This window comes from Dromaius novaehollandiae, chromosome 12 (assembly GCF_036370855.1).
Source record: "Dromaius novaehollandiae isolate bDroNov1 chromosome 12, bDroNov1.hap1, whole genome shotgun sequence".
NCBI classification, from domain to species: domain Eukaryota; kingdom Metazoa; phylum Chordata; class Aves; order Casuariiformes; family Dromaiidae; genus Dromaius; species Dromaius novaehollandiae.
In genome coordinates, this window is record NC_088109.1 from 3,064,598 (window position 1) to 3,076,736 (window position 12,139).

Consider the following 12,139-nt stretch of genomic DNA (forward strand, 5'->3'; position numbering starts at 1 on the left):
CGCGTGCCCGGCCTTGGAGGACGAGGCGCGCCAGTGCAACAGGAGAGGCAGCTTGCCCCGCGCCGGGCCATCTCCTGCAGGGCCGGGCCCACGTAAGACCCCGTGGCCGCTCCCTTCCAGGGCTGCGGACGACTGGGAGGAGGAGCCGGAGCCCTTCAATGCCAGCTTCTACCGCAGGAGCCTAGATAACAAGGGCTACATCTTCAAACCGCCCTACCGGGATGGTGAGCACTGGGGGCAGCTGGGGGGAGGCGGCGCTCGCCACGGGAGGAGGGGGCTGTGCCCGCGTTTCCCCCGGGATGCCAGTCTGGGTCAGGGCGGCCAGGCAACGGGGCCTGGGTCCGGTGCTGGTGGGGGGTCTGGCGGGGCTGGTCTCACAGTCTGGACCGCTGGGAGCACGGTGAGGTGCATGTGCCCCATCCCAGCCCCGGCGCAGCGTCCGGGCAGAGGCAAGCCCGCAGGATGCTCGGCAGGAGCATTTCCCAGCCCCTGGATGCTGAGGCTTCCCGTCCAGCCGGCCAGGTGCCCCGCGGCTGCTCCTGCCCCGCTCGCCTTCTCAGGGCTGCGCCTTGCCCCCGCAGCCGGCTACCGAGGGCTGGACCTGGAAAACAACACCATCGGGATCCTGGTGAGCACCGCCGTGGAGCTCAGCATCGGGGGCAAGACGCTGAAGCCAGCAGGTGGGCAGGGGCAGCCCCGGCCCCGCAGCACCCTCCGCGCCAGCCGTGCGAGCAGAGGAGGCCTGACGCCGGCCCCGCTGGCCCTGGCACCCTCTCTTACTCCTGCAGTGGTTGGAGTGAAACTGGACCTGGAGGCCTGGGCAGAGAAGTTCAAAGTGCTGGCGAGCAACCGGACAGACCGGGACCAGCTGGGCACGCGCAGGGTACGGCCCCGGGGCTTCCGCATCGCTCCCGGCCGGCACGGCTCTGGGGACAGGGAGGGCGACGATGCTCGCTCAGCCGGGACGCAGGCGGCGCAGCGCTCACTGGCCATGGTGCCCGTGGCCTGGCCAGGCTTGTACCTCCAGCACAGCTGTGGCCCATCACCCTGTTCGGGGCACCAGCCCCCATCCTGCCCCTGACCTGGGGACCTTCCCTCCGCCACGTCCTGGCCCCCTTCCCCACACTGCCCCCCGGAGCATGTCCCCTCCTGCCAGAGCAGCAGGGGACGGTGAGGCCGCGCTAACCTGCCCTTCTGCCTTCGCTTCGCCTGACAGTGTGACCCCTCGACAAGCTGCGAGATGGACTGTGAGGCCAACAACAAGGTGGGTCGGGGAGCAGGGTTTGGGGGAGCTCACCCCAGCATGGCTGCTGAAGCGCCTCGGGCTGGCAGCCCTTGCATGTCCCGAGCGGGTGGCCTGACGCTGCCCTCTTTCCCCAGGACCTCATCTGTGTCCTCATCGATGATGGAGGCTTCCTGGTGCTCTCCAACCAGGAGGATCACTGGTACCAGGTGAGGGGAACCCTGCTGCAGGCCGGACCACAAATGTGGCTCTGCCATGGATGGGAAAGAGCTGTGAGGTCCTGGGCTTCAAACCCCATTCAGTCTCACCTTCTCCTCGCTCCTCTGGGCTAACATTTGGCTGGGCAAGGGCAACCAAAAATACTCCTGTCCTGGCTGTTTGAACAGCCATTAGCAGGGAGCTGAGACCTCTGAACTTGTGTCACATGTGACATTGGGCAGCCCTGCTTGAGTCCCCACCATGGGAGACCAGCCCATCTTGCAGCCTCATGACTCCTGCTGGGTGCAGACTCCGTTTGTGTGTCCCCCTCCCAGGTGGGCAAGTTCTTCAGCGAGGTGGATGCCAACCTGATGTCTGCCCTCTACAACAACTCCTTCTACACCCGCAAGGAATCCTATGACTTCCAGTCCGTGTGCGCCCCCGAGGCCCAGAGCAACACGGGCGCTGCCCCCCGCGGCGTCTTCGTGGTGAGTGCCCACCGGCTTCCTCACAGCGAACCGCAGCCCCCTCGAAGCACGGCCAGACGCAGCGGGAGGATCCGGCAAGCTGCTGGGAGCTCTGCACGGTGGCACGGGGCAGGGCGCCCGTAGGGGAGCTGCATCCATGCATCCATGTTCCCCAGCGTGCCTCACCGTCGTCACTCCAGCCGTGGGGAACTGCCGCGTGCCCCAGCAGCGTGCGCGGGGGAGCCACGGCATGCCCCCAGCGGTGTGCACGGGGCAGCCGCAAGGTGCCACCAGTTGGGTGCCATCCCAGAGTGGTGCCGGGTCAGGAGCACACGGGTCCTCGTGGCCGCTGGCACGGGCGCTCGCGCCTCTGCCGCTGCGTGCGCCGTGCCTGCCCCAGCCTGCCAGCGGGGCCGGGCTCTGGGGCCGTGGTTGTCGGTGGGGACACGCTGGCTCATTGCCTCGCTCTCCTTCGCTCCTAGCCCACCATGGCAGACTTCCTCAACCTCGCCTGGTGGACCTCGGCCGCAGCCTGGTGAGTCCCATCAGTGCTTCGTCCCCTCTCCGAGGTCCAGGGCGAGCAGTGCCCGCCCGTCCTGTGGGGTGATTTCTGCTCGGTTGGACGCCATCACGGGGGGACCTCCAGGCCCCTGTCTCTGGCCAGGCGCCCTGGAAAGTGGTGCAGCTGTGTGGCCAGGGTTACGGTCCTCCCTGCTCAGTAGCCTCGGCTGAGCAGCTCCCGGCCGGGCCCTGCCATGCCCGCGGCAGGCAGCATGTCCGAGGGGTCATGTCGGCTCACGCGGCCGCTCTCTCCTTCCCGAGGTCTCTGTTCCAGCAGTTCCTGTACGGCCTCACCTACAGCAGCTGGTTTCAGACAGGTGAGTCCTGGGCTGGCTGGGGAAGGCGGGGGGGATGGGGAGGTCCTGCAGCCAGGAGGTTCTGCAGCCCCCAGGGGCTGGCCGGCCTCGTGGCCCACCGCGCGTGTGCCCCGGCACAGAGGACGTCACGGCAGACAGCATGGAGTCCAGGGAGACCAGCTGCATCATGAAGCAGACGCAGTACTACTTCAGCACCGTCAATGCCACCTACAACGCCATGATCGACTGTGGGAACTGCTCGAGGTGGGTTTGCCCGAGCCGTGCACGTTGAGTGATGGCACGCCGGTGTGAAACACCTTGGAGCCCTGGCAGCGCCTGTCCGTCCATGGACACAGAGCGCTGTACCGGGCGGCAGAGGATAGAGCAGGGGGGCTGCACATCCCATGGTGTCCCCATGGGCTGTGGAGTGACAGTGACGTCCCCAGGGCTCCCCCAGGCAGGCCCTGACCCTGAAAGCGTCTCGGGTGCATCGCCCAAGCGAGGTGTCTGCATGCGGGGCTGGTGAGCGCCGGGGAGGCAGGGCAAGATGAAGCTGTTGCACCCTCGCAGGCTCTTCCACGCGCAGAGGCTGGCCAACACCAACCTGCTCTTCGTGGTGGCCGACAAGCCGATGTGCAGCCAGTGCGAGTCTGTCAAGCTGCTTCAGGCAGAGATACGAGGTATCCTTTGACGGCCGGGACACGCTGGACGGCCGGTGGGCTCCGGATGCCCGTGGAGGTGGCAGCCAGCCCCGGGCGACGCTGGGCCAATGTCTGCTGCGGTTCAGGTGCCCCCGGGAGGGACGGGGGCTGCAGAGCTGGGGAGGGCATGGGCTTCGGGGCAGGGGGAGCTGCTTCTCGGCAGGAGCCCAGGTGGGTGCCAGCCCTGGCCCCCACTACCCTCCTGCTGTTTCCTTGACCCATGAAGCTCCCCCACGAGATCCAAATCAGTGTGAGCTGGTGGACAGGCCCCGCTACCGGAAAGGTCCCCACATCTGCTTTGATTACAATGCAACAGTACGTAGGGGCTGGGGGGCAGCATGGGGGGCCTGGGGGCAGCGGTGCTGTGGGGGGGCCCCAGGGCAGCAGGACCATGGGGGGCAGTGCCATGGGGGGCCCCGGGGCAGTGGGGCCATGGGGCGCCCTCCCGGGGGGGGTCAGCGCCATGGGGCTGCGGGGAAGCAGTGCTGTGGGGGCCCTGGGGTGCAGTGGCATGGGCGAGTGGGCACAGCAAGGGCCGGCACAGGGTGCTGGGAGCCCCTGCCCCGTGGCAGTGCTGCTGTCGTGCCCCACGGCCCCTCTCCCTCTTGCCTCCCCAGGAAGATACCTCAGACTGCGGCCGAGGGGCTTCGTTCGCCCCCTCCCTGGGGGTCCTACTGTCTCTGCAGCTGCTTCTCCTCTACTTGAGCGCCAGCCGGCACCCGCTGCCCTCGGCCTCCTGCCTTTAAGCGCCCGCACGGCCGCCCCATCCACGTTTCTTTTGTTTCCGACGCCATCTCCATCCCCCTTCCAGGCGTGGTGGGAAGGGCAGCGGCATCTTCTCCTCGGCCCCTCGCCGGGGTCCGTGACCCTCCTCCCCGGCGCGGGGAGCTGGGAGCTGCTCGCTCTGGGGTCGGGATCGGGGTCGGTGCTGGCCCCACAGCTGCCACGTTCCCCGGCTCGGCCCTGGGACCCCGCGCTCCCCGCGCCGGCGGCCCCATCCAAAGACGAGCGGCCCCCCGGCGCTGGGGTTGCGGCCAGTGTTTCCCCCCGCCGCGGCCCCTGGACTTGGGCTTCACGGGCGCCGCCGCCACCCTCGCCGTCTCGCCACGCACGGGCGGCCACTCGCCGCGCTGGGGAGAGGAGCGCCGGCTGCCGCCTCCGCCGCGCGCCACGGCCTCTCGAGCGCCGCCGGAGCCGATGCCAGGCTCCGGCACCGGGCTCCATCCGCTTCCCGTGCCAGCAGCGCCGCCAGGGCTCCATCCTGCCGCCGCTCACCTTAGTCCAAACTGCTCACGTTTTTTTAGCCTGAGGATTTTAAACCAGATCTTTCTACATCTAGTTTCCGACATTTTAGCCTGGAGAATTACGGTATTTATTGTCAGCAACAAGGACACAAAAAAAAAAAAAAAAGGAAAAAAAAAAGAAAACAGAACTTGACGTGACTGTGCTGGTCAGTATGGTTTCTTTCAGTGGCTACGGCGGCCCCGGGGCTGCCCGCGCGCCGCGGCGGAGGGCGGCCGGTCGCGGCGGCTCCGCGGGGTTTGGGGCTCGGCCCAGGCCGGGGCCCGGACAGGGCAGAGCTGAACGTCGCCTTTGCCAGGACCGGCCCTAGCCCTCGGTTCCCGCGCTCACGTTGTCTGCTCTCATCCGTTCTTGGGCACAGATATGGGGGTGAAAAGGAGAAAAAAAAACGATATTTTTTTTTCTTTCTTTTCTGTTCTGCAGATCACTGTGAAATCCTTCCTGTCCGCCCTGCCCCATCCCCGCTCCCGCCCCCGGCAGCCCCGCCAAAGAAGCCGCCGTGCCGCCTTGGAGGGGGGGCACAAGGGGTTTGGGGGGGGCGCGGAGCGGGGCCACGGGGGTCTCCCGGCCCCCCGCCCCGCTTGGCGCCGGGGGTAATTACTGGTCATTCTGCTTGTAGCTTTTTCGGTGTGTGTTTGGTTACTGTCTCTGGGAACTGTGTTTGAACAGATGGCTGGCTCTGTGTTACCGGGAGTGTGCGTACTTCTATAGTCTAGTTAGGTGCTCTTCGAGACTACCGCCACCTATACATAACTATAAATATATACATATATAGTCTATTTTAAGTTAAAGACCAATGAAACGGAGGGACCGCGCAGCCCCCGGGCAGCGCGGCCTGCCCGGTCCCCACCTGGAAAGCTTCTCTCTGCTCATTCAAAGGCTTTGGGTTTTTAATTGGTTTTCTTTAATTTATTTTTAATTTGTTTTTTTTTTGTACAGAAGAGTTGGAAAACTTCAAAAAAAAAAAACCAACAAAAAGACGATTTGTAAGATATCGTGCGTGTGACTCCTTGTAAAATATTTTCAAATGGTTTATTACAGAGACTCAGTTATTAAATAATGTTCATATTTTCACTTCACAGGCGGCGGCTGTGTCATTTCCCCGTGGCGCCCGGGACGCCGGGGCCCCCTTCGCGGCTGTCCGCGGCCTTGCGTCTGTCCCCCGTGTCCGTGGGCCCGTGACTGCCCCCCTCCCCGTCCCCGGGCCCCCGTGTGCCCCCCCCGCCGTGTCCAGCCCCCCCGTGTCCGTAACCCCTCGTGTCCGTGTCCTCCCCGTGTGCCAAGCCCCAGCCCCCATGACCACGGCCCCCCCGTGCCCCCCGGCCCCCCGTGTCCGTGTCCCCCCGCGGCCCCGCTGCCACGTGTCGCCCCGCCGCCCCCGCGGCCCTGGGACGCCGCCCCGGACTACACCTCCCGGCGGCCCCCGCGCGCCGCCCGCGTCGGCCGCCGGCCCGCCCCGCCGCGCGGCACGCCGGGAGGGGTAGTCCCGCCGCTCGCCACCCGCCGCGCCCCGCCGGCTGGAGGACTGCGTGTCCCGGCGTGCAGCGCGGCGGCCGCGCCCCGCCCGCCGCCGCGCATGCGCGGGGCCGCTGTTTGTCCGCGCCCGGCCTGGCCTAGCGGCGCCGAGCGGGGCCTTGCCACGGACAGGGCCCGGCCGGCGGCGGCAGCGGGGCCGGAGGGGGCAGCGGGGCTGCGGGGGGCGCTGGGCCCGGCTGGGGGGCACGGGAGCCGGCGGGGGGGACAGGGCCGGGTAGGGCCGGGGCAGGCCCGGCGGGGCCGGGCCGGAGCCCCTCGGTGCTCCGCGCCTGCCCCGCTGCGGGCCGGGCCGGGCCGCGTTCGGCGCCGTCGTCCCGCAGGGGCTGGAGGGGCGGCCGGGGCCTCCCGGGCGGCCCCGCCGCGGGCCGCGTCCCCGCTTGGCTCCCCGCGGGGCCCGTGCGCTGCGGGTCCCGCGGAGGTAGGGACGAAAGATGAACCGGTACCTGCCCGTCGCCCGGCAGCACTTCCTGGCCGCGCTGGCCAGCACCAGCGTGGTGGTGAAGTCCATCTGCGCCGCTGTGGTCCTGCTCTACCTGCTCTCCTTCGCGGTGGACACGGTGTATGGGCTGGGGGTGACGCCCGGCTACCTCTTCCCCCCCAACTTCTGGATCTGGACGTTGGTGACGCACAGCCTGGCGGAGAAGCACGCGTGGGACGTGGCGGTGAGCCTGGCCACGGTGGTGGTGGCCGGCAGGCTGCTGGAGCCCCTCTGGGGCGCCCTGGAGCTGCTCATCTTCTTTGCGGTGGTGAACATCTCAGTGGGGCTCCTGGGCGCCTTCGCCTACTTCCTCACCTACGTGGCGTCGTTCCATCTCTCGTACTTGTTTGATGTCCGCATCCACGGCATGTTGGGCTTCCTCGGTGGAGTCTTGGTGGCCCTCAAGCAGACCATGGGTGACAGCACTGTCCTGAAGGTGCCCCAAGTGAGAATGAAAGTCATCCCCATGCTCTTGCTCCTTCTCCTGGCTGTTCTGCGGCTCACCACCCTCATCGAGAGCAATGTACTGGCCTCTTACGGCTTCGGGGTCCTTTCCAGCTGGGTCTATCTCCGTTTTTACCAGCGGCACAGTAGAGGCCGTGGAGATATGTCAGACCACTTCGCCTTTGCCACTTTCTTCCCAGAGATCCTGCAGCCAGTGGTGGGTCTGGTGGCCAATTTGGTGCACAGCATCTTGGTGAAGGTAAAAGTCTGCCGGAAAACAGTGAAACGCTACGACGTGGGTGCCCCCTCATCCATCACCATCAGCCTGCCGGGAACAGATCCCCAGGATGCTGAGAGGAGAAGGTATTGCTTATCCTCCTTGCCTGCTTGGAGGGGATATGTGTGTGGGCCAGGAGGATTGATTTTAAAGATCTCCTTCTCCTAACTTCGGGAGATCTGGGTGCAAGGTGCTAAGGGGAGGCCTTCTCCGTGGGTTCCTCAGCTGTCAGATGGGTCCACTCTGGGCTGCCCTGCTCTTTCGAAAGCAGAACTGCCTTGCACAGTGGTAAAAGGCTTCCTGGCTCGTGGGTCGCTGCGGCGGATAAACGGGGAAGTTTCTGGGGAAGGGGATAGGGAAGGCTTTCAGGTCAGAGCGACTCCCTGAAGGTAGGAAGGAGAATGGCGAGGGCCCTAGGGGAAGCAGTGAACGGCCTTCCTGTTCCCCTGTGGTGGAGACCAGGGCCTGCCTGGGCCTGGCATCGTTCTGGAGCTGAGGGAGCAAAGGGGACCTCTGGGGAGGCGCTTGGTTCCTGCTCGCTTGCCTCGTGGTGCCCATGAACATGCCCACGTTTATTTTGAGGAGCCTGATGGTCCCTCTGGGCACCGACAGAGCAGCACGTAGCCAACTCCGTGCGCTTGTGCGGCCCTGGTTGCCGTCTTCTGTCTGTGCTGCCTGCTTTCCCCACACCCTCATGTCGGTGTGACAGGGAAATTAGCTGAGTCAGTTCTACGTCTTGGTTCCCTTGTACGTGGAAAGGCAGCCGTTGCCTTTCTAAGACCGAAATGTTCAGGCGAGGCATTGACTCTCTGTTCTGTCCTGACCAGTTTTGTGCCTTTCTTCTTCCCCAATTTCTTGGAGTGACCCTTGCACAACCTGACGGTGTTTGAGCACATCACGTACCAAGGGAACTTTGTATGTATAGTCTTGGAGCAGCAATGTTTCCTTGCAGTCAGGTTAGCCCCTGTGGGGGGGAGGCGGGCGCTGAGGAAACCCCAGCTCCCGCCGGAGGCAGCCAGCCGGGGCTGCTGACACTGCTGGGCTTGTTTAACCACATCTGCTGCCTCAGCTTGGGTGTTCAAAGTGACATGGAGGTGGGCAATGGCAGAGAGGAGCTGCTGGTGGCGCTTAGCCGTGCACGGGGCCATCCCCTGGGGAGACCGGCAAGCGCTGGCCTCCCGCGTAGCCGCAGAGACGGGGAGCGCCTTGTCCCCTTCCCCTGCGTTTGGAAGGGAAGGATCCCGCCCGGGGCAGGCGCGAGCTGTCCATGCGTGTCAGCCTGTCCGTGTGTCCCATGGCCCCACGTCAGGGGCCCCATCGCACGGCCGTGAACGGCTGGCAAAGCGCGAGGTGCTGAGTTGCCCCCTCTGAGGCAGGGGTCTCTTCTGGAGCAGCCCGTATACACCCTGGGTGCGAACGCCTTGCCCACCCCCGGGTTTCAGGATGAGAGAGGAGGACGGTGGGTGGCTGGAGGCTCTGTGGGGCCTAGCAGACCGCCGCCTGGTGCGGACAGCCCTTCTGGACCAGCCGCCTGCAGAGGGAGGGATCGTGGCGGAGGGGAGAGGTCTGGCTCCCTCGCCTTCGGTCCAGGCCACCGCGACAGCGCCGCGTGCATGCTCGGGTGGTGAGGGCAGGGCTGGGGTTAGCAGTGTGCACACGGGTGCTTTTCCTCGGGCGAAAAGGCGGGCTGCGTGGCTGCTCCTCTGCGGAGCCGCAAAAGCTTGTGCCCCGCGTGAGCCAGCGAGGCAGAGCGATGGTCACAGAGAGCTCGGCGATGGCTGAAGCTGCCTCAGGGCTGGTGGTGATGCCTCCCGCTCGCTTGCAGACCGCGGCTCCTGTTCCCTTCCGCCTCGGGTCCCCCAGCCGGCACGCAGCCTCCCCGCCGGAGCAGCTGCCCCCTGGGAAGTCGGCGAATCGCCTCTTTTCCCAGCGAGGAAGGTTGGCGCGCGGTTCAGCCGTCAGTGGTGACGCTCAAGAGCTGCGAGGCGCCTGGTGGTCCCGTTGCAACTGGAAGCGGTGCCAGAGAGCGCTGCAGCACGGCTCACCGCAGCAAGCAGGGCCCGAGGGCCCAAGCAGCGCTGAGCACCTGCCAGGCCTTCGGCTCATGTTTAACTCACTGCTGGCTTCAGAAGCCTTCGGGAGGCTCTGGATGTCTCTGCCAGCCTCGAGGGGTCAGAGCGCAGGCTGGGGGGGGTGAGGGAGCTGTGGGGGAGCTGCGTGCCCCAGCCTGCCGCTGGTGGGCGGCTGGGCTGGGCAGTTTGGGGCGCTTAGCTCTGTGCCTGCACCCGCCCTGCGGGGCAGAGCGGCTCACGCTGGCCTGGCAGGGCAGGGGGCTGCCCCTGCACGCCTGCCCTGCCCCGCGAGGCACAGGGCTTAGCCCTGCCCGTGTCCTTGCTCTGCAGGCAGCTGGCCCTGAAGGCCCTGAACGAGCGACTTAAGCGGGTGGAGGACCAGTCGGCGTGGCCTAGCATGGAGGATGACGAGGAGGAGGCAGCGAAGGCAGAGAGCCCGCGGCTCCCCGACGCCGGTGCAGCAGGGAAAGGAAGCAGCCAGGAGTCCAGCCTGATCACTTTTGAGGATGCCTCATCCCAGCTGTGACCTGCAAACACACCACCGCCCTTCCCCGCCCCGTCTCTGTGTCGGAGAGCTGCTAACTCCCCTCGTGTCTTCTCACAGCACTGTCTGCTCCCCAGGACGCTGCCCGCGGGGAGCAGGGACTCCTCCCGCGGCAGAGGCAGGGGGCTACCTCATTCCCATGCTTCACCGCCGCGCGTGGCTCGCGCTGGGCGTCGGGCGGCCGCTGGCAGCAGCTGCCGCCGCCGCCTTGGAGAGGACTCGCTGCTGCGCGGCTCGGGCTCTCGCTGCCGCCCTTCCTGCGCGTGGGGGTTTCCTGAGGCAGCTCCCCGCAGTCCAGGCCCGCGGGCGTCCCGCGCGCCACGGCAGCTGCCCAGAGGTGGGGGTCTCTGCTGGCAGCGGGGGCTTTCTTTCTGGGAGGGAGACATTGGGCCGATTGAGCCTCAGAGTTGTCCCATGCTCGACAGATAGGCTCCCTTTTCTGAGGCCTCCGCGCTTGACCACAGAGTAACCTCACGGCGCCCACAGGAGCAAAATCAGCAAGTGAGAGCACTTTCTTGCTTCTTTTTTTGAAACAGTGGTTGTCCAGAGTACCCCAAACTTTTCTTTCTCCTTTCTGAAGTTACTTTTGTTCCTTACCTGAGGAATGGGAGGGCTTGTGGGTTTCTTTCCAAATCCCTTTCCTGTGTTGACCCTCCCCTGCGCTCTGGCCGGAGCTTGCCGTGATCAGCACTGGGTTAGAGGTTTGCTGGGCTGGAGATGGAGGCGCCGGTTCAGAGGGAAGGCGATTGCTCAGCACCTCCTGCTGCTGCGGGGCCTGGCATGAGCCCCTGCTCGGGGCCAGGGCGCTCTGCTCTCAGCTTCGCAGTTAGTGCATGGAACAGGAATCAACCCCAGACTTTTCCTAGAGGTCGGAGAGGGACTTCATTTTGTGGTGTTGGTTTTCTTTTCTCCTTCCTCTTCCGTTGCAGTGATTCATGTCTCTGGAAGCCAACCCCTCTGGAAGGAGCCAGTGCCCTCAGCTGCTGCTCGACTAATCCGTTTGTCAGATTATACTAGAAGCTGGAATTAGTTTTTAAGTGGGGCGCTCGCTGCCTCTTCTGGCACCAGGTTTTATTTCCTGCGGGTAGAATATGGGCTCCCCCTTCTGTTTTCCTTTCTCTGTGTTGATGGACTCTTTCTGATGGAGGGGATGCTCCCTGGAAAAGCTTCCCTGAAGAGCCAGCCCCAGCTGGCTGTGTTATTTCCAGCTCCTGATCCCCTGGGCAGTTCCCAGTCTGGGATGTGGGTCGATGGTGTCGTGATTATTTTTTTAAAGGACCACACAAGAAGGTTTTGTCAACCAGGAAAAACAGAGAAATTTCAGTATCAATAAACAGGTCTTTCAAAGAGAGCTTCGTGGCTGGTCCGTGAGTCAGCAGCCCCCGGGGCCTGAGCCGCCTTCGGGGCAGCCCTTGGGGAGGAGAGCTGAGCCTGGGCTTCTGCCTCCGGGGGCAGCTGCCTTCCCCACCCAAGGGCTGCTCTGCCAGCAGGGCCGCGCGGAGCTCCGGGGAAGCTGAGGGACTGTAGCAAATCACATGGGTGCTGATTTTAGTTGCTTGTTTTGGGGTGGGGGGCCAGCCCCTGGGCAGCGGAGGCTGTGCTGTTGGCCTGGCTCCCGGGATTTAGACACAGGCTGGTTGGAAGGGGCGAGGTGGAGGGGTACCAAAAGATGTGTTCACTGGAGGACACAGCCATGGGCTTTGCTGACCCCCAACCACGTGCCTGGAAAGCCAGACAGGATGGGGAACTGCCCTGGCCAGGTGGTCTTGCACGGTCCCTGCAGTTTAGGGCAACCCACGTTGCTCAGAAAGAAATTCAGAGTCCCCGTCCCCTCTCCACTTTCACTGTTCAGGACTTTGAGGGCAGCCCAGGAGCCCGTGCCCTGCGCTGAAAGCTGATGCCGGCTCAGCCTCGCACCAGAGCAACCACCCATGGGACCAGCACCTTTGCTCCCTGGTTAAACGCATCCCCCACACAGGTGAGAAACCTGTTGCCTCCCCCAGGGCAATCAGCAGACCTG

The 12,139-nt window shown here is 65.1% G+C and overlaps 2 protein-coding genes across 2 annotated transcripts in view; both read left to right on the forward strand.

Annotated features, from left to right (window-relative positions):
• CACNA2D2 (calcium voltage-gated channel auxiliary subunit alpha2delta 2) overlaps positions 1-5,847 on the forward strand; it is a 252,613-nt gene extending 246,766 nt beyond the window's left edge. The window contains exons 27-38 of the mRNA XM_064518655.1: positions 121-224; positions 582-680; positions 789-883; positions 1,217-1,264; positions 1,381-1,452; positions 1,777-1,929; positions 2,391-2,443; positions 2,731-2,786; positions 2,906-3,029; positions 3,336-3,445; positions 3,693-3,781; positions 4,084-5,847. Of these exons, the coding sequence (XP_064374725.1) occupies positions 121-224; positions 582-680; positions 789-883; positions 1,217-1,264; positions 1,381-1,452; positions 1,777-1,929; positions 2,391-2,443; positions 2,731-2,786; positions 2,906-3,029; positions 3,336-3,445; positions 3,693-3,781; positions 4,084-4,212 (1,132 nt within the window). The 3' untranslated portion in view covers positions 4,213-5,847. The remainder of the gene's footprint in view (positions 1-120; positions 225-581; positions 681-788; positions 884-1,216; positions 1,265-1,380; positions 1,453-1,776; positions 1,930-2,390; positions 2,444-2,730; positions 2,787-2,905; positions 3,030-3,335; positions 3,446-3,692; positions 3,782-4,083) is intronic.
• Positions 5,848-6,329: 482 nt separating this feature from the next.
• On the forward strand, positions 6,330-11,470 carry TMEM115 (transmembrane protein 115). The gene is made up of 2 exons (XM_026105370.2): positions 6,330-7,589; positions 9,906-11,470. Exons 1-2 carry the CDS (start codon positions 6,736-6,738, stop codon positions 10,099-10,101), a joined length of 1,050 nt encoding a protein of 349 aa, XP_025961155.2. The 5' UTR covers positions 6,330-6,735; the 3' UTR covers positions 10,102-11,470.
• Positions 11,471-12,139: the final 669 nt, after the last annotated feature.

Bases quoted from the DNA above. Each gene is read 5' to 3' on its own strand.
- TMEM115 (XM_026105370.2), top strand. From the start codon at position 6,736: ATGAACCGGTACCTGCCCGTCGCCCGGCAGCACTTCCTGGCCGCGCTG. The intron at 7,590-9,905 runs GTATTGCTTATC...CTTGCTCTGCAG, and splicing joins CAGGATGCTGAGAGGAGAAG to GCAGCTGGCCCTGAAGGCCC.